This window comes from Phasianus colchicus, chromosome 30, assembly GCF_987193195.1.
Source record: "Phasianus colchicus chromosome 30, bPhaCol1.hap1.1, whole genome shotgun sequence".
In the NCBI taxonomy this organism is placed as follows: Eukaryota; Metazoa; Chordata; class Aves; order Galliformes; family Phasianidae; genus Phasianus; species Phasianus colchicus.
Window position 1 is genome coordinate 802,720 of NC_143465.1, and position 18,021 is coordinate 820,740.

The following is an 18,021-nucleotide window of genomic DNA, read 5'->3' on the forward strand; positions in this document are numbered from 1 at the left end:
CGGCCGCAAGGGGGCAGCACAACTCAGCCCCGCGCTGCGGCGCCCCCATGCGGCCGTTATGCGGAACTGCAGCGCAGGGTCCGTCGTGGGGGCGGGGCTTATGCTTTATGGGCGGGGCTTCGTGGGCGGGGCTACGGGCTGGGAGAGCCCTATAGGGGGCTCTGATGGAGTCGATAACACCCATTTTCCGCGAGGAAAAGGTTCCAATTCCACGTTGCAGCCCCAGAAGCGGTGGTTTGAGGTTGGGCGCGGGGGGTGCCAGGTGGGAGGATGGGCTCAGGATTTGTGCTGCAGCGTTTCGTGCGTCTCCTGGTGCTCAGTCCCTGTGTGGGAGGGGGGGGGTCAGGGTTTGCGTGCATCGCCTCCCACCAACCTGCGCCCCGATACGGGGTTACCCAGTGCTAGGGGAGAACGGTGCAAGGTGGCAGGAGCGCTGCCCCCACCCTGTCCCCATCTGCGTCCTTATCCCCATTCCAGTTCCCATCCCACGCCCATGTCTTCCCCTCAGCACACCCTCTGCGTGTCACCGCACAGCAACGGTCCCTCAACCTGCCTGCACTGGGTTGAGCTTTACGGACGACTGCGCTCAATGGCTCCTCCCACTCCCCATAGCACCGCACAATGGTCATCTCACCCCCCACTCGTAGCACCGTACAATGGTCCCTCCCACCCCCCGTAGCACCGCACAATGGTCCCTCCCACCCCCCGTAGCACCGCACAATGGTCCCTCCCACTCCCCATAGCACTGCACAGTGGTCATCTCACCCCCCCATAGCACCGTACAATGGTCATCTTACCCCCCCCATAGCACCGTACAATGGTCCCTCCCACCCCCCCATAGCACCGCACAATGGTTCCTCCCATTCCGCCCGTTGCGCATGCGCCCTGAATGCCCCCGCCATGAGCTCGGCTCAGGCATCCCGCACATGCGCAGTACAGCACGGCACCACCCACCTCTCTCCATCCGAACCGCTGAGCGCAGAGCGCTTCCTATTGGCTGCACGGCCCGCCGCTCGGCCTCTGATTGGTCGCGGCGGGCCGGTAGGCGGGGGCAAGGCGCCGCGGCGGCGGAGCGAAGCGCCGCGTCCATGTGAGGCGGCTCCAGAACGTTCCGCCGCCGCTCCGCGCCTCCGGCCGCCGCCATCGCCGCCGCCATGATGGGCCCGCGCCCCGTGCTCGTGCTCAGTGAGTGCCGGGGGGCCGCGGGGCACCGGCGGGATCGCGGGTGGGGCGTGCGAGGGGTGGGGGGGCGGCCGCCTCATCCCCGCCGCCATCGTCCGCCGCCATGTTGGATCCTCGGGACCGGGGCGGGGGGGAGGGAAGGTCCTGGAAGGTGAGAGAAGTGCGGGATGGCAGGAGGGCGGGTCCTGGAGGGTCAGAGAAATGGGGGATGGTGGGGTGGTGGGGTTGGGCGGTCCTGGAAGGTCAGAGAAATGCGGGATGGCAGGAGGGTGGGGTTGGGTTGTCCTGGAAGGTGAGGTTATTGTGGGATCGCAGCACAGCTGGTTTTGGAGGGTCCTACAGAACCATCTGGTCGCACAGTGGTGGGGTTGGGAGGGTCCTGGAAGGTTGTACAACCCTGGAATGGCAGAACAGTGGGTTTGGGGCGACTTGGAAGGTTGTAGAACAATGGAATCACAGAATGGTTGAATTGGGAGGGTCCTGGAAGGCCACAGAACCATGGGATGACACCGTGGTGGGGGAGGGAGGATCCTGGAAGCTCAGTGGAGAACAATGGGGTCACAGAATAGTGGGGTTGGGAGGGTCCTAGAAGGTCATACAACCATGGGATCACAGAATGGTTCAGTTGGAAGAGTGGTGGAACCATGGGACACAGAATGGTGGGATTGAGAGGGTCCTGGAGAGACACAGAATCACGGGACCACAGAGTGGTTGGGTTGGGAGGGTCCTGGAATGCCATAGAGCCATTGGATGCCTTGGACTGGGAGGGATCCTAAAAGTCACAAAGCCATGGAAGCACACAATGGTGGGGTTGGGAGGGTCCTGGAAGGCCACAGAACAATGGAATCACAGAATGGTTGTATGGGGAGGGTTCTGGAAGTCCCAGAATTGGAGAACCACAGAATTATGGGGTTGGGAAGGTCCTGGAAGACCATAAAACTATGGAACGGCTTTGGTTTGTACCTTAAAAATCACAGTGCCAAAGAGCTGAAGGGATCCTGTAGGTCCGGAACACAGAATCACTGTGGTTGGGTTAGAAGGGACGGGATGGGATGGCAGCTCTTAGCTCTTTGTGTCCTGTAGGTCAGAATGTGAAGCGGGAGTCTGGAAGAAAAGTCCAGGCTGGGAACATCACTGCTGCAAAGGTACTGTGCTCTGAGGTCACTGCTCCTGGTCAGCGAGTGTGTGCGTGTGTGTGTGCACGTGGGAGTGGAAGGAGTGGATGAAATGGGTTTTCAGCATTGAAAGCAATAAGTGGGATGTAACTGAACGTGAAGGGGGTTGGACCCGTTGAACCTTTTCCTCTGCAAAATCTGAGCGGGTGCAAACGTGGGGTCGGTGCTGGGCGGCGCTCGGTGCGGCGCAGGGCTCCTCTGAGCACCGTGGGGTTGGAGCTGTGCTGCAGATTGCAGGCTGGGCGTGGGGAGATGTGGTGTGTGGTTTCCTGGAGTGCTTGTGTCCTCCTCGTGTCCCCTAATTCCCACTGTTCCCCACAGACCATCGCTGACATCATCCGGACGTGCCTGGGGCCGAGGGCGATGATGAAGGTGAGTGCTGCTGCCGTCCCCGTGCTGCACACTGACTGATGCTGCACGTAGGGAAGTCGTTACCAGCAGTGCTCATCTTTGGGTTGCAGATGCTTCTGGACCCCATGGGAGGCATTGTGATGACCAATGATGGCAATGCCATCCTGAGGGAGGTGAGTGCCTCTGGGAGGGGGGGTGCAGCAGTTGGGGGTGGGGTGGGGTTAGGGTTGAGGTTAGGCTGTGTTCTCTGCATTCTCCTGTTTTTTTTCTGGAGCATCAAGCAGCAGCCATGGGGTTCTCACAGGGGGGCACTGAATGATCCCATACAGCGCTCCTCCTCCCGAAAGTGGGTTTGGTCCTCCTCTGAAAAGTTTGGTCATGGTTTGGTCATGGAGCGGTCACTGAGCTTCTGTAGGACCACAGGAGTTGTGCCCATTGCTGTTGTCATCGTTTGCGTCGGAATCTGAGGAGTCCATGCTTTGTTTTACTGTCCTGGATAATTAGACCAAGAAATTGTTGGGTTTGTTTTAGTGCGAATGGCCCTGGAAGAGCATATTTAGGGATTGGAAAGGGCTGAAAAGCTGGGGGAGAGGAATGTGTGATTCCCTTAGAAAAGAGAAGGGGTTTTGTGCTTGGGAAGGGGAAAGGAATTTGTTTCCTCCCAAAAGGAAAGAAAAGCCCTGCGCTGCAGTTGTGCAGCTCTCTGCTCGCTGGGAGCGGTGCTGAGATCCCCAGAGCACAGAGCAGCATTTACCCCCCAACAGATCCAAGTGCAGCACCCCGCTGCCAAGTCCATGATTGAGATCAGCCGCACTCAGGACGAGGAGGTCGGGGACGGGACCACGTCTGTCATTATCCTTGGTAAGGGGGGGAAGATGTGCATAAAACCTAACCTGAGCTTTATTGTGTGCTTAGCGCAGCCCGGTGAGAACGCCTTGCAGAGACACATCTGTTATTTGCAGCCCTAAAACGTGGGGTTGGGGTTTTGAACCGAGAGCAGCAGTGGGTCAGAGCTGTTGGTGGGGCTCAGTGCTGGCAGAGCTGTGAGAAGTGCTGAGCACAGTGAGAAGTGCCGATGCTGTGGGAGCATGGAGACCCCAACCCTAACCCCCTCCCCCCACCCACAGCTGGAGAGATGCTCTCTGTTGCTGAGCACTTCCTGGAGCAGCAGATGCACCCAACTGTCATCATCGGCGCTTACCGCAAGGCTCTGGACGACATGATCAACGTCCTGAAGAAGATCAGGTCAGTGCACCTGGCTTAGGGAGCAGCTGAGCACTGTGGGCGTCCATAAAGGTGTGGGTCCCGATGGGATGCACCCATGGGTGCTGAGGGAGCTAGCAGACATTGCGAGGCCGCTTTGTCTTTGGTAAGTGGTGGGGATGGGAGACTGCCTGAGAAGTGAAGGAAAGAAGTGTCCCTCCAGCCTTCACAGAGGGCAAGGAGGAGGACCTGGTAACTGCAGAGCATCAGACTCCTCTCCATCCAGCTGGAGGCCTGGATCCAACGGGGTCCCTCAGGGTCGGTGCTGGGATCAGTGCTGTTCAGTGCACACAGCAGTGACTTGGCTGAGGAAATAGAGTGCGCTGTCAGTTTGGTGATGGCACAGAGCTGGAGGAGAGGCTGACGCGGCAGAGGCTGTGCTGCCATCCGGGCAGAGCTGGGCAGGGAGAAATTGGATGAGGTAGAACAGGGGCAGTGCAGAGCCTCGTGTGTGGACAGAACGGCCCTGGGTGCCGGAATGGACTGGGAACTGGCCTGCTGGAGAGCAGCAGAGGGGAGAGGGACCCGGGGGTCCTGGTGGGCAGCAGGAGTGTGTCTATTGGTTACCCCTCTATTGGTTCTTAGGCTGTTGCCACGTCCCGCAGCAACTGGAGCAGTCACTTTTTGGAGCAGCTGATCTGGTGGTTGATCCGTTTTGCAATTCCTGCAGTGCAGGAGTGGATTTTTTATGCCACTTCTTCATATCCTCCCCATGCTCTGCAGGCAAAGCCACAAGGCGAAACGTGATGTAGTCCTGCTGCTGTCCCTTGCTCGAGCAGGAGGACGTCTTCTTCTGATAGTGAGCCATTGGAGGGTGCAGGCTGGGAGGAAACCAGTTTGATCAGCCCCTCCAGAGGCTGTTTGGGAATCCTGGTCCCCATCAGGTGTATCTGATACCACCATGGTATCATCCACCAGCATTAAGCACGGCAGGCAGTTTGTCCATTGTATCTTCTTGGTTGCTCTCCATTCTGTCCAGTTTTTCAGATACTTTTGCAAAGGCTGAAACACAAGCTCGTAGAGGGGTAAATGTAATCAAAGTCTTGAAGTTTATTGATCAGCTCATTTATAAGGGCTCTTTTTGCCCCTCTGCCATACGTGGCTGCCGACGTACCGGCGTTCCTTGTGCTGCAGTCCTTGTGAATACACACCACATACTTGGTGCACACCTGACTCTCAGGATCATGCTCTTGGTCTGGCCTTCGTAGTGAGGGGGATGGCACTGAGCTGCCAATCCCTGACATCTGTGCTTCTGTGGAGGTGGTGAGGAGGGCTGTGGGGTTCTGCGCGGCCCAGAGGGGTTCGCTTTGGCAAAACACAGAGCTGGGGGGGATGGCACACAATTACAGCTCAGTTATGGCGTGGAGCGATGCTCGGTTCGCTGCTCAGCCCTCCCTGTCCCACAGCACCCCGGTGGATGTGAACAACAGAGAGATGATGCTGAAAATCATCAAGAGCGCCATAAACACCAAAGCCATCAACCGCTGGTCCGAGCTGGCCTGCAGCATCGCTCTGGACGCCGTCAGGACGGTGGAGTTGGAGGAGAACGGCCGAAAGGAGATCGATATCAAGAAATACGCCAAAGTGGAGAAGGTGCGTCCTGAGCTGCTGCCCGTGTGCTGCTGTGCTGTGGGTGGGTGATGCTGGGGAGAGAACTCCTGGGGTCTGCTGCTCAGCGTCCTCCACGGCTTTTTGTTCCATCCTCTTTGGTGCTGTCTTGCCACAAGCTTGTATCATGGGCTGCGTGTGCTGAGTTGGCAGGGAGCGTCGCTTTGGGAGCGCAGCCGTGTGGCTGCTGTGGAGCAGGTGGATCTCTTCACGTTTCCCTTCTCCGTGTCAGATCCCGGGTGGCTTCTGCGAGGATTCGTGTGTGCTGCGTGGCATTATGGTGAACAAGGATGTGACGCACCCCAGGATGCGCCGCCTCATCAAGAACCCACGCATCGTGCTGCTGGATTGCTCGCTGGAGTACAAGAAAGGGGAGAGCCAGGTGGGCGGGATGGCGGGGCTGAGCCAGCCCTCATCCGCGTGTTGTTCATTGCAGGGGTCTCGTTAGCGAGAAGTTCCAGCCCGGGGATTGGGGAGGGGGAATGCTGAGCTCGGTGCCGGCTGTGAGCAGTGCTTCTCTTCCTGTGCAGACTGACATTGAGATAACGCGGGAGGAGGACTTCGCACGCATCCTGCAGATGGAGGAGGAGTACATCCAGCAGATCTGCGAGGACCTGCTGAGGGTGAAGCCAGACCTGGTCATCACCGAGAAGGGCATTTCGGGTAACAGCACCACACCCCCTCCTTTTGTGGTACCCACTGTGGTTCTGGGGGCGCTGCCCGCCCCTAACCGGGGCGCACAAACCGCTTTCAGACCTGGCCCAGCATTACCTGATGAGAGCCAACATCAGCGCCGTCCGCAGGGTGAGGAAGACGGACAACAACCGCATCGCCAGGTGAGCGCCGCCCCGCTGCAGGGGGCGGTTCTGGCACTGGGGGGCGGTTCTGGCATTTCTCACCCGGTGACGACCCTCCATCCCCATCTGTGTGCAGGGCCTGCGGGGCGCGCATCGTCAGCCGCACCGATGAGCTGCGGGAGGAGGACGTGGGCACCGGCGCCGGGCTGTTCGAGGTGAAGAAGATCGGAGACGAGTACTTCGCCTTCATCACCGACTGCAAGGACCCCAAAGCGTGCACCATCGTCCTGCGTGGGGCCAGCAAGGAGATCCTGGCGGTGAGTTCTGCCCTCCCTCCCTGGCGTCAGTCATTGCTGATGTTGTTGTGAGTGGTGGTAGTTCCCATCCATGCACGCTGCCTGCAGCCCAGCTGGTGCCCTGCAGCCCAGCCCGGCTCGTGTCCTGCAGGACAACACAGCTCGTGCCCTGCAGCCCAGCTGTGTCCTGCAGCAGCATTGTGCATTCAGTACTGATGTTCTTCCCCCCGCTGCAGGAGGTGGAGCGCAACCTGCAGGACGCCATGCAGGTGTGCCGCAACGTGTTGGTGGACCCCCAGCTGGTGCCAGGGGGAGGGGCTGCAGAGATGGCCGTGTCCCACGCGCTGACAGAGAAGTCCAAAGGCATGACGGGGGTGGAGCAGTGGCCCTACAGAGCGGTGGCTCAGGCGCTGGAGGTCATCCCACGCACGCTCATCCAGAACTGCGGTGCCAGCACCATCCGCGTGCTCACCTCGCTGCGGGTAAGGCACCTGCCTGCTGTGGGGGCAGCTCCTTTTCCCTGCTTCTGTGGAGCTATTCCTCTTGCCCCCCAGCTCCCGTGGGGGATGATCCTTCTTCCCCCAGCTCCTGTAGGGCACCTCCTCCCACCCCCCAGCTCCCAGGGGTCAGCTCGTCTCTTCCCCCCAATTCCCAAGGGGTCGCTTCTCTTGCCCCCGGGTTCCTATGGAGCTGTTTCTTCCTCCCTCTGGTTCCCGTGGGGCAGTTCCTCAGGCTGAGCCTGCAGCTCTTCAGTAGTTGCAGCATTCTCTTGCATGGTTGCAGTGCTGTAGGGGTTGGGAGGGACCACTGGAGACCCCCTTTCCCGCCTGCTTAAAGCAGGTTCCCTTCATCACTGTGCAGCAGAAGTGCCCCAGTGGGTTTGGGTCTCTCCAGCAGAGCCCTCCCACCTCTCTGAGCCCTGTTCCTCACACTGAGATGGAGCTCCCAGGTTCCACTTTGGTGGAAGGACCCGTAGAATCATAGAATGGACCCCAAGGATCATCATTCCAACCCCTCTGCCTGCTGCAGCTGGCGGAATTGCGGTTGTACCGCAGTGTGAATGTGGACCAAGGGAGGAGCATACAGACTGGTGTAGGGATGGATGTATCGAGAGAGGGATGGATGGGGGCAGGGATGGACGGACAGACACACATTGGTTCTTGGGGTGGGCAGGGCTCAAACCTTCCTCTGTGCTGTGTCAGTGCTGAGGTTGGGAAAGGCGAGTGCTCACATTTCCCTCGTGCTCAGCAATCTCCCTGTCCTCCCTGCAGGCCAAGCACACCCAGGAGGGCAGCCAGACGTGGGGGGTGAACGGGGAGAGCGGAGCCCTGGCTGACATGAAGGAGTTGGGGGTCTGGGAGCCCCTGGCCGTCAAACTGCAGACCTACAAAACAGCTGTGGAGGTGAGGAGGGTGGGCAGGTGTTGCTTTGTCTCCTTCCGGAGCGGGGAACGTCACTGCTTGGTGCATGGATGAGTGCTGGGAGAGCAGCACAGCACGGCGCAGCTCGGCTCTGCTGTGCCTTCAGTTTCAGCCCAGTGTGAGCGTTTGCTCCCTGGGGTTGGGTCACTGCTGGGGGTGGTGCTGCCATCCTTTCCTGGCAGTTGGGTGGCAATGTTGATGCTGCAGCTGCTGCTCTGCGGGGTGAGGGCTGCCCGTGTGCTTCCATCCCTCGCTTTTTGCTCTGACCGGGCTGTGGGCTTTCCCTGCAGACCGCCATCCTCCTGCTCCGCATCGATGACATCGTCTCGGGACACAAAAAGAAAGGCGAAGAGCACAGCAAGGCGCCAGCACCCACTGAGGCAGCCCAGGAGTAGTGGGGCCGTGCTCCGTGGGGCCGTGCTCCGTGGGGCCGTGCTCCGTGGGGCCGTGCTCCGTGGGGCCGTGCTCCGTGGGGCCGTGCTCCGTGGGGCCGTGCTCCGTGGGGCCGCGCCTGCAGCTGCCATTGCCCCCATCCTGAGGCCGAGTTGGGGTAAAGGCCCCGAAGTTAATAGCCCAAAGTTTGGGGGGTGGGATGGGAACGTGGTGATGGGGACAGGGCACAGTGCCTGGGTACCGGGGGGAGGTGTTGGTGTTTAATTTAAGTCTGTCTGTAATTCCTTGCAGTTTGCCTCAACAATAAAAGGCGTCACGTCTTGGGGGGCTCCATTGTGAAACAGCTGTGAGCTGTCCCCGCGCCCCCATCTGCTCCCTCAGTCTCTCCCATCTGTCCCCCATCTCTGACGTGTCCTCGTGTCCCACGCCTGGTCCCCATCTCCCCTGCCCCACATCCGCTCCCCATTACCCCGTTTTCAGAGCTGCCTTAAATGCCGCCTTTGGCTCCCCGTACTGAAGTTGTTTTAGGGAGTTTTATCCCCGTTTTTCAGCAAGGCTCTGCGCTCGGCAGGTGAACGAAGCGGACCTGGGCGGAGGTGTTTCCTACCTCCTCAACTCGGCAGGGGAGCGGCTCCTTTAAGGGCGTCTTCTTGGGGGGGGCGCGGCGCCTTTAAGGGGGGGCGGGCGGAGGTTGGGGGGGCGGTCACGTGATGCGCTGCGCCGGAAGGAGAATGGCGGCGCCGGCGCTGGGCGCGCTGCTGCTGCTGCTGGGGGCGGCGGCGGTCGGCGGACGGGAGGTACGGGGGGGGGAGGTGGTCGGTCCGTCCGTCCTTCTGTCCGTCCTTTCCCCGGGGGGCGTTGGGGGCGCTGAGCTGGGGGGCGGTGACATTCGAGGCCCTTCGTCCTCCCCGACCCCGCGAACCGCGGGGCCCTTCCGTCCGTCTGTCCGTCCCTGCCTCGCTCCGTCTGTCCCTGCTTCTGTCCGTCTCTACCTCCGTCCATCCTCGCCTCGCTCTGTTCCTGCCTCAGTCCTTCCATCCCTGTCCTGCGTCCATCCCTGCTTCTGTCTGTCCATCCCTACCTCGGTCCGTCTGTTCCTGTCTCCATCCGTCCCTACATCTGTCCATCCCTACCTCCATCCATCCCTACCCCAGTCCGTCTGTCCCTCCCTTGGTCCATCCCTCCCTCAGTCTGTCCATCCCTACGTCTGTCCATCCCTGCCTCCGTCTATCCCTCCCTCTGTTCATCTGTCCCTACATCATCCCTACGTCCATCCATCCCTCTCTCAGAACATCCATCCCTACCCCAGTCTGTCTGTCTGTCTATCCCTTGGTCCATTCATCCCTCTCTCTGTCTGTCTGTCCATCCCTGCCTCCATCCACCCCTCCCTTGGTCCGTCTGTCCCTACATCCCTACCTCTCTCCATCTCTGCCTTGGCCTGTCTATCCCTGCCTCCGTCCGTCCATCCCCGCAGGTGTCAATGCAGTACAACCCCGGCTGGAACGGTTCCTCAGTCAACGTTCTGCACGTGCGGGCGGTGGGGCGCAGCGACTCGCTGCACTACGTGTGGAGCAGCATCGGGGCCCCGTCGGTGCTGCTGGTGGCCACACGCAGCCCCAGCAGCGCCCTGTCCATCGACTGGAGCCGCCTGCTGTCCCCTGCGCCCGCCGGCGCCGTGTGGATCGAGCCGCCCGGCAGCGTGGTGTATGCAGCTGCTATTGTCTTCACCAAGGTACTGCTGCAGGGGAGCGGTGGAGCACCGAGTCTGCGGGGTGTGTGGGGTGGTGGTGGGCCCCCCCTCCCTTCTCCTGAATGATCCTCGCAGCCCCAGCGCCAAGCGGAGCTGTGCGGTGATGTGGGGTTGGGTGAGGAGGAGTCCCTGCTCTGAGATGCCTCAGCTGGAGCGCAGCGTTCAGAGGTGGAGTTCTCAGTGCAGGGGAGACTGTTGGAGCTGTTGGAGGGCCACAGAAATGAGGGGTGGGATGGAATCCCCCCCCCCAACTAGCGCAGGTGGGGAGCTGAGGTTGTGCTGCCCGGAGGGGAGAGCTCCAGAGAGCTGAGAGCTGCCTGCGGGATGGAAGGGTGGGAGAGGGATGGGCTCTGCAGCAGGGCGAGGGGCAGGAGGGGGAGGTGGTTCCAGCGAAAAGGAGGAGGTTTTGGCTGTGCGGAAGGAGCTCTTTCCTGCGCAGTGGGGAGGCCGTGGCACAGGCTGCATGCATACAGAGGCTGTGGTGCTCCATCCCAGCAGAGCTGAGGTTGGGGATGGGGCTGTGAGCACTGGGGGGCTATGGGTGTCCCTGCTCACTGCTAAGGGGAAGCAGTGGAGCCTCTGGGGGTCCCTCCCAACAGTACTTCCACAAAGATGTGGTGTGAAGAGATGACATCCATAGCATCTCCTGTGCTGCAAACCAGGGGGGGTTCGGCAGGAGTGAGAGGGGGTCCTACATGTGGGGAGGAACAACTACATGCACTGGTACAGGTGGGGCTGAGCTGCTGCAGGGGGGCTCTGCAGAGGAGGTCCTGGGGTCTGGTGGTCAAGGACAGCGGTGTCCTGGTTCACCAACGGTTTGCCAGCATTTGACTGCAGGTTGCCCATGACCCAGCAGTGTCTCTGGTGGCCCCGAAGGCCAGTAGTGTCCTGGTTGACCAACAGATGACCAGTGGTTGACCATGAGTCAGCAGTGTCCCTTAGTGGCCAAGAAGGCTGACGCTTCCCTGGGGGCACTGCCTGCAGTGGGGCCAGCAGGGCTGGGAGGTGCTGCCCTGTTCTGCTCTGCCCTGGGGAGGGCAGCTGGAGCACTGGGCAGACTGGGAGCTGCTGGGAGAGCCCTGAGGAGGGTGCAGAGCTGACCGGGGCTTTGAGCACTGCGCGGTGGGAACAGGCTGAGACCCGGGGCCGTTCACCTGGGGAGTGATGGCTGAGGGGGATCTGAGCAGTGCCGGCGGATATCAGAAGAGCGGGGGTCCGTGCGGCGTTTCCCAGCCCCCTCCCCTTCCTTCCGCCCAGCTGTTTGAGTACAGCAAGGCCGATGCATCGGAGGTTTTCTACCCCACGTACGATCTGTCAGACTTCTCCTGGGACAGCATCAACCGGACCGTGAACCACACCGCGCTGACGGCCGAACTTCGGGGCGTCCCCACCTCCGACCCCAGCGGCAGCTTCTCCAACGGCAGCCTGGCGTTCCGGGTACGCCGGCGGGGCGGGGACACCCACGGACGTGGCGTCCTTCCAGAGAAGGGACGTCGCTCCCTGGCGCGGCCGTGCCGTCCCCCTGACCCACGTCTCCCGCAGGTGACGGCTTACGGAAGCGGCGGGCGCGACAGGGCCCTGCCCGGCCTCCTGCACACGGCCAACAGCTCCAAAGTGGAGTTCGTCCTGACTGGGGCGGCCCCGCGGGGCAACGGCTCGCGCTTTGTGCTGGAGGTGGCCACGGTGGAGGAGAGAGGGGCGGCATCCAGGCTGCGCTCGGTGCGCTCCATCGACGACGAATACACCCCCACCATCTTTGAGGTGAGTGCGGGGTGGGCGCCGCCCCCTTCGGTGGCAGGGAGGGCACAGGGGTGGTGTGGTGTCGTGTCCCCCAGCCCAGCTCATAGAATCATAGAATCACAAGGTTGGAAAGGACCTGTAAGATCATCCAGTCCAGCCGTCCTCCCATCACCACTGCTACCACCAGCACTAACCCACATCTCGCAGCTCCTCATCCAGGCGCCTCTCGAACACAGCAGGGACGGCGACTCCACACCTCCCTGTGCAGCCATTCCAGCATCTGACCGCTCTGAGAGAAAAAGTTCTTCTTAAGTCTAACCTAAACCTCCTCTGGTACAACTTGCAGCCAAACCCTCCTCACCACAGCCTCCCCTCAGGAAGTTGCAGGGTGCAATGAGGTCTCCCCTGAGCCTCCTCCTCTCCAGGCTGAACAATCCCAGCTCCCTCAGCCGCTCCTCATAAGCTCTGTGCTCCAGACCCCTCACCAGCTTCGTTGCCCTTCTCTGGACACGCTCCAGGGCCTCAATGTCTTTCCTGCAGTGAGGGGCCCAAAACTGAACACAGCACTCGAGGTGCGGCCTCACCAGAGCTGAGTACAGGGGATGATCACCTCCCTGCTCTGCTGGCCACGCCACTTCAATGCAGGCCAGGATGCCGCTGGCCCTCTTGGCCACCTGGGCACACTGCTGGCTCGCGTTCAGCCCAGCATCACCCAACACCCCCAGGTCCCTTTCCTCTTCACACTCATCCAGCCACTCGTCCCCAGGCCCGTAGCGCTGCATGGGGTTGTTGTGGCCGAAGTGCAGGACCCGGCACTCGGCCGTGTTGAACCTCATCCCATTCACCTCAGCCCAGCGATCCAGCTTATCTACATCCCTCTGAAGGGCCTCCCTGCCCTCAGGCAGATCCACACCACCTCCCCGCTTGGTGTCACCTGCAAACGTACTGAGGGTGCACTCAATGCCCTCATCTAGGTCATCAATAAAGATATTAAACAAGATGGGCCCCAGTACCGACCCTGTGGGACACCACTTGAAATGGGTCGCCAGGCAAATTAACTCCGTTAACCCCTACACGTCGGGCATGGCCCTCAGCCATTTCCTTACCCAAAGAAGGGTAAACCTGTCCGGGCCATGGGCAGCCAGTTTCCCCAGGAGAATCCTGTGGGAGACCGTGTCAAAGGCTTTGCTGAAATCTAGGTTGACAGCCTTTCCCTCATCTACCAGTCTGGTCACCCAGTCGTAGAAGGAGATGAGGTTGGTCAAGCACGACCCGCCTTTCGTGAACCCGTGCTGGCTGGGCTGGTCCCCTGGGTGCCACGCACGCGCTGTGTTAACCTTACACTTCCCTTCCCCAGACGCTCTCCCTGGTAGCGGAGTCGCAGAACGACAGCTCTGCGCTCAGCTTCCTGCAGTGGAAGGCGACGGCGTACGGCTCGCAGCACCCAACGCGCGGGGACGGCATCCAGTGCCACGCAGGAGGGCTGCGTGCTGCCGGCGGGGCCCGGCCCCGCTCCGCCGTCGTCCGCGCCTACTTTGGGGATGGAGCGGGCAGCGCCTACGGCGTCAGCGCCATCAACGTCTCCTTCGGCGGGGAGGACGGCGGCGCCTACCGGGAGAAGCGCTACCTGAGCTGGTGAGCGGGGCTCTGCGTGGCGGGGCGCTCTGTGCTCGCAGCCCCGTGGCTGTGCGTGTTTTCCTGCCTGGGCAGTGGGGAGGTTTGAGCTGTTTCCCTTCCCTCAGGCCCCTCCCGCTCAGTGCAGCTTCCTGTCATGAAAGCCTAAAAGCCGCAGAGGGAACTGCCGCTGAATCGCAGCGCAGTTTGGGTTGGGAAGGACCCCGTAGATCACCTCGCTGCAGGGCCGGCTCCCAGCGCGCCGGGCTGCTCAGAGCCCCGTCAGCCCGGGGAGGGGACACCCACAGCCCCCCTGGTGACCCGTCCCAGCATCTCCTCACCCTCACAGTGAAGAATCCCTTCCTAACACCTGTTCTCGACCTCCCCTCTTGTAGTTCTAAACCATTCCCCCTTGTCCTGTCACTACACACCCTTACACGGAGCTCTGTGCGGCTCACACGTCTCGCTCCCTGCTGCAGGTCTGCACTGCTGGGCTTCGGGCCGCCACCTGAGGACACTTTTTCTCCCCTCATCATCTCCATCGTGGCCGCAGCGCTGGGCGCTCCGCTGCTTCTGCTCCTGCTGGGTGCTGCCGTGCTGCTCTGCGCCAGGAGGAGACGCTACAGCGAGTACGAGCCCATCAACTGAGCGGTGCTGCTCGTCCCGGGGAGCGATCACGTCTGCTGCCATCTTCACTTCTCGGGGGGCACGGGGCAAGGTGGGCACTGGGCCCGCCGCCATGCTGCCGTGCCACGCTCTGTCCTGCTGCCTGCGCTGACGACGGTGCTTCCTTTCTTTCTGATGCACAACTGCCAGGGGCTGACGGGGCAGTGGGTCCGGGTGATCCCCGTCATCCTCCTCCTGTGGGCGGGCACCTCGTGCTGCCTGCCTTCGCTAAGGCTGCTGCTACAAGTGTCAGCTCAGGACTGTCCTGATGGAGACATCAAGAGACCCTGGGTCACAGCAGGAGCTGCTGCCCTTCCACTTGCAGTGATGGTTGGTGGCAGTGCTGCCACACTTCCGTGTCCTCAACCACTGACTCATCTTTGACCAAATAAAAGGGATTTCTAAGAGCAGCTTCCCGGGGCAGCGCTGCGCCGTGGGAATTCCGGAGCAGCTCTTGGTGCAGCCCAAACCCACGCTCCATCAGGCCGTTCCTGTTCACCTTCCATGCAGTGTCTCACCGTGGGACGTGGGGCAGGTCGGGGCTGAGGGGCTCTGCCTTTACGTGAGGGATGTGAAAGCGGGGCTGTGTGTGAGGGCCGGCCGCGGCAGCCCAGCTGGAGGAGCTCTGTGCAGAGCGCTGCAGGCTGCCCCGGTGTGGCCAGACGCCGACTTGTCCCAGCACAGCAGCCCCAAACCTGCGGCCGTTGTGCCGCTCCCCGGGGCAGGGCACCCGGCAGACCGGTTTGTGAGGCCGTGCTGAACCTCGGCCAGCAGGAAGGAGTGGAGGAGGGACGCTGGGTGACGTTGGCTGCGCAACCACCAAGGGCCGGGAGAATCTAACCCCATCCCCAAAACAGCCACGGAGCCGTTCAGCTAAAGGGCTTTATTAGTCCCAGGAGGAGGTCTGGCAGCGCCTGCCCCCCTCGTCCTGAAGTCAACGGTCCTTCTGCTCCCCACCTCATGTGAGGTGTGCTGGGAGTCCCAAGGAAGAAGTGCAGCCCTGGGATCTGCCCCCCACCCACCCCAGGGCTGGCACGGAGGGCTCAGCCCCCCGCAGCTGCTCAGCCCCAGTACCGCAGTCTGCTCTGCCGGGAGCTCTCCTCGGGCTTCGCTGTCGCCACGGCCAGGAGGTTCTCAGGCTCCAGGACAAACATGTTGTACAGGTTCCAGAGCAGCATGGCCAGGAGGGGCAGGAAGGTCATGGCAAAGCCGAAGGCACGGAAGGAGCGCCCGAAGGCGTAGGACAGCCAGTAGGTCAGCCTGCGGGTGGAGACCAGGGGGCTCAACCCTGCTCGGGGTGCTGGGCCCAATGACAGCCTGCTGTGAGGAGCAGGATGGGGCGAGGACAAAGCAGCCCTTCCCCAGTGTGGGCCCGGTGAGGTCCTGCTGGAGCAGCACAAACCAAGCAGCCATCTGTGAGCCAGAGATGGGGGGAAGGAACTGCTTACCGGGAGATGGCAAAGAGGCCCGTGAGGAGGGGGATGAGCTTGAGGAGCTCCTGCTGGAGGTACGTGGCCAGCACGGCCATGTTGAAAAAGTAGAGGATGAAGAGGTGGACAGACTGGGAGACGTAGGTCCGATGGATCTCCACCTCCCGCTGCAGCTTTCCAAAGGGCTCCAGTGCTGAGGAGCAGAGGCGTGAGATGCCGCTGACGATCATCCCTGGGGGGGGGAAGAGAGAGGTGTGCTGGTGGGACGCAGCAGGGCGGGAGGAGGGCGGCTGCGAAGAGCTCAGCCCCGGCTCTGCCCGCCGCCCCCTGGGGTGACCCCCACCCCGCAGCACTCGGGCCCAGCAGCTCACCCAGGACGATGGGGACGGTGGCGAAGGCAGCGCAGCGCAGTGTGTACACCAGCCGTGTGCTGATGGTGGGCAGGAGCGGTGCGTCGAAGGGCAGGAAGACGTAGGCACCATAAATGAGGCAGGGGCAGAGGAACAGAGCCCCCACCACCGAGGCCACAGCCTTGAGGGCGGCGGTGCTGCAGACCCCAGCACAGGGGCACTGCAGCCCCTCGGCTGGCAGCTTGGCTGCTTGCCCCTCAAAGACCAGCGGGACCCGGGAAGGCGAGGGGCCAGCAGAGAGGAGTGCCTGCTTTGGGAGGATGCTGTTGGGTCCGTCCCTGGGGGGAACGCAGCCCCCCCTGCCCTCCTCCCGGGGCTGCGGGGTGGGCTGCTGCTTCTTCCGCTCCTCGGGTGTCCGCTCGATGCAGTGGAGGTCAATGGGCACACAGACGTGCGGTGCCATCACGGGAAGCCCGGGATCTTCCTCCCCATCAGCCTCAGGGGGGGGGCAGGCAGGAGTTCCCTCTTCAGGGTCATCACGGGCCCCCTCAGGGCTCGAGCGCCTTTTGGTTTCTGTGGGTTCCGGCTGCCCCCATGCGCCGTGCTGGCGCTGGTCCCACAGCAGGGTGGCATCAGGATCCCCACGATGGTCATCTGGGGCCAGAGGATCCTCATCGGGGGAGGCCGCCTTCCCCAGCTCCAGCAGAGCCACCTCTTCCAGGGGCAGCGTGGGGTCGGCAGCAGCCATGGGGCGGCGGGCTCAGTGCTGCCAGGCGTCGGGAAGCAGCTCTCCCGTATCTCGGGGTGTCGGGACAAGATTAGGCTCCCATCCCCGCTGGCTTCACCCTGTGCAAGAAGAACGGGGACAGGCAAAAAGACGACAGAAATGAGAGGCTTGGGGTCACGCGCACGGCCAGGCGCCAACAAGGAGCCCCCACCCGCCGCGCTGCCAAACAGGGACGGCCGAGGAACTGCCCCCGCCCCGCCGAAATGCCCCAGGGTGTCAGGGCGAGGGGGGGCCGTGCGGCTCCACGCCCAGCGGCAGCGGGGACATCGGTAGGGATGGGCGCGCGGGAGGCCCGCAGCACGAAGCCGGAGTTGGGCCGGGCTGGGGGGTCGGGCTGCTGCCTTCGGCGGCCAGGGGGGTTCCGGGGCGGGAGGAGCCGCGGCGCCGAGGCACGAACGCGAACCGCCGCTCTGGGCCGGGGGTCCCAATCTGCCGGCCCGCCCCGCGCTGTGGGACGGGAACGAGGAAAATCCCCCCCCGTTCGCTCACGTTCCGCCCCCCCCGCCCCCCGGAGGCGCTCACGGCGCGGAGCGGCGCCGGGCCCGAGCCGAGCTCCGATGGGCGGCGCCGAGCGCGGCACTCACACGGAGCGGAGCTGAGGGCGGCGGGGCCGCGGCCTGCGGAGCGCTCCGAGCCGCCTCAGCTCCAACCTGTCGGACAGGTGGGCCGGGCGCGGCGGCCTCACCCGGGCGGGGCCGGGCCCGCGGGGAGGGGCCGAGGGCCGGGCCTTCCTCGGCTCCGCCGGGCCCGGAGCGCCGCAGCCGGCGCTGCTTCTCCCGCTCCGCGTTTTTTTTTGAGGGGTTTCGCCCCGCCGGGCCTTCCCTCGAAGCCTGCGGGAACGGGGAGCCCCGGCGGGCGGCCCGAGGGGCTGGGAGGCCTCAGGCGGCCGCATCCCGGCTCCCGGCACGGCCCTCGGAGCGCCGCTGCCGCAGGCGAGGCCGCACGGCGCCACGGCGAAACGCGGCCGCGAGAACGGGCGTCCGGCGCCTCGGCTCGTCCCCTGGAGGCCGCGCCCATATCGCTCGCGGAGCGACGCCGGCGCGGCCGCCATTTTTGCCAGCACTAAGTATTGGCGCGGAACTCTCGCGAGACGAAGCCCCAACGCGTCCGCCATGTTGCCAGCACTAAGTGATGGCGCGGAGCGAGCGGAGTTCTCGCGAGGCGACGCCGCGTTTGCCCGGCGTGCCCCGTAATCTCG

The 18,021-nt window shown here is 62.7% G+C and overlaps 3 protein-coding genes across 4 annotated transcripts; 2 read left to right on the top strand and 1 right to left on the bottom strand.

Moving 5' to 3' along the window:
* The first annotated feature begins 1,032 nt into the window (after window positions 1-1,032).
* On the top strand, window positions 1,033-8,827 carry CCT3 (chaperonin containing TCP1 subunit 3). Its single transcript, XM_031608704.2, has 14 exons — window positions 1,033-1,185; window positions 2,266-2,327; window positions 2,679-2,729; window positions 2,819-2,881; window positions 3,473-3,569; window positions 3,836-3,953; window positions 5,378-5,564; window positions 5,812-5,961; window positions 6,110-6,242; window positions 6,334-6,415; window positions 6,513-6,693; window positions 6,909-7,154; window positions 7,944-8,075; window positions 8,384-8,827. Exons 1-14 carry the CDS (start codon window positions 1,155-1,157, stop codon window positions 8,486-8,488), a joined length of 1,638 nt encoding a protein of 545 aa, XP_031464564.1. The 5' UTR covers window positions 1,033-1,154; the 3' UTR covers window positions 8,489-8,827.
* Window positions 8,828-9,181: 354 nt separating this feature from the next.
* GLMP (glycosylated lysosomal membrane protein) lies at window positions 9,182-14,663 on the top strand. Its single transcript, XM_031608714.2, has 6 exons — window positions 9,182-9,283; window positions 9,961-10,218; window positions 11,494-11,673; window positions 11,779-11,997; window positions 13,334-13,611; window positions 14,070-14,663. The coding sequence occupies exons 1-6, from the start codon at window positions 9,197-9,199 to the stop codon at window positions 14,236-14,238; spliced, it is 1,191 nt and encodes a 396-aa protein (XP_031464574.1). The 5' UTR covers window positions 9,182-9,196; the 3' UTR covers window positions 14,239-14,663.
* Window positions 14,664-15,124: 461 nt separating this feature from the next.
* Window positions 15,125-17,925, bottom strand: TMEM79 (transmembrane protein 79). 2 transcript variants are annotated; one of them, XM_031608715.2, is made up of 4 exons: window positions 17,408-17,925; window positions 16,058-16,882; window positions 15,705-15,918; window positions 15,125-15,516 (listed from the first exon to the last, which is right to left on the bottom strand). In XM_031608715.2, the coding sequence occupies exons 2-4, from the start codon at window positions 16,782-16,784 to the stop codon at window positions 15,318-15,320; spliced, it is 1,140 nt and encodes a 379-aa protein (XP_031464575.2). In that variant the 5' UTR covers window positions 16,785-16,882; window positions 17,408-17,925; the 3' UTR covers window positions 15,125-15,317. The 2 variants fall into 2 exon arrangements, with proteins under 2 accessions (XP_031464575.2, XP_089983225.1); XM_090127099.1 differs by lacking the exon at window positions 17,408-17,925 and having other exon boundaries at window positions 16,058-17,379.
* Between the last annotated feature and the right edge of the window lie 96 nt (window positions 17,926-18,021).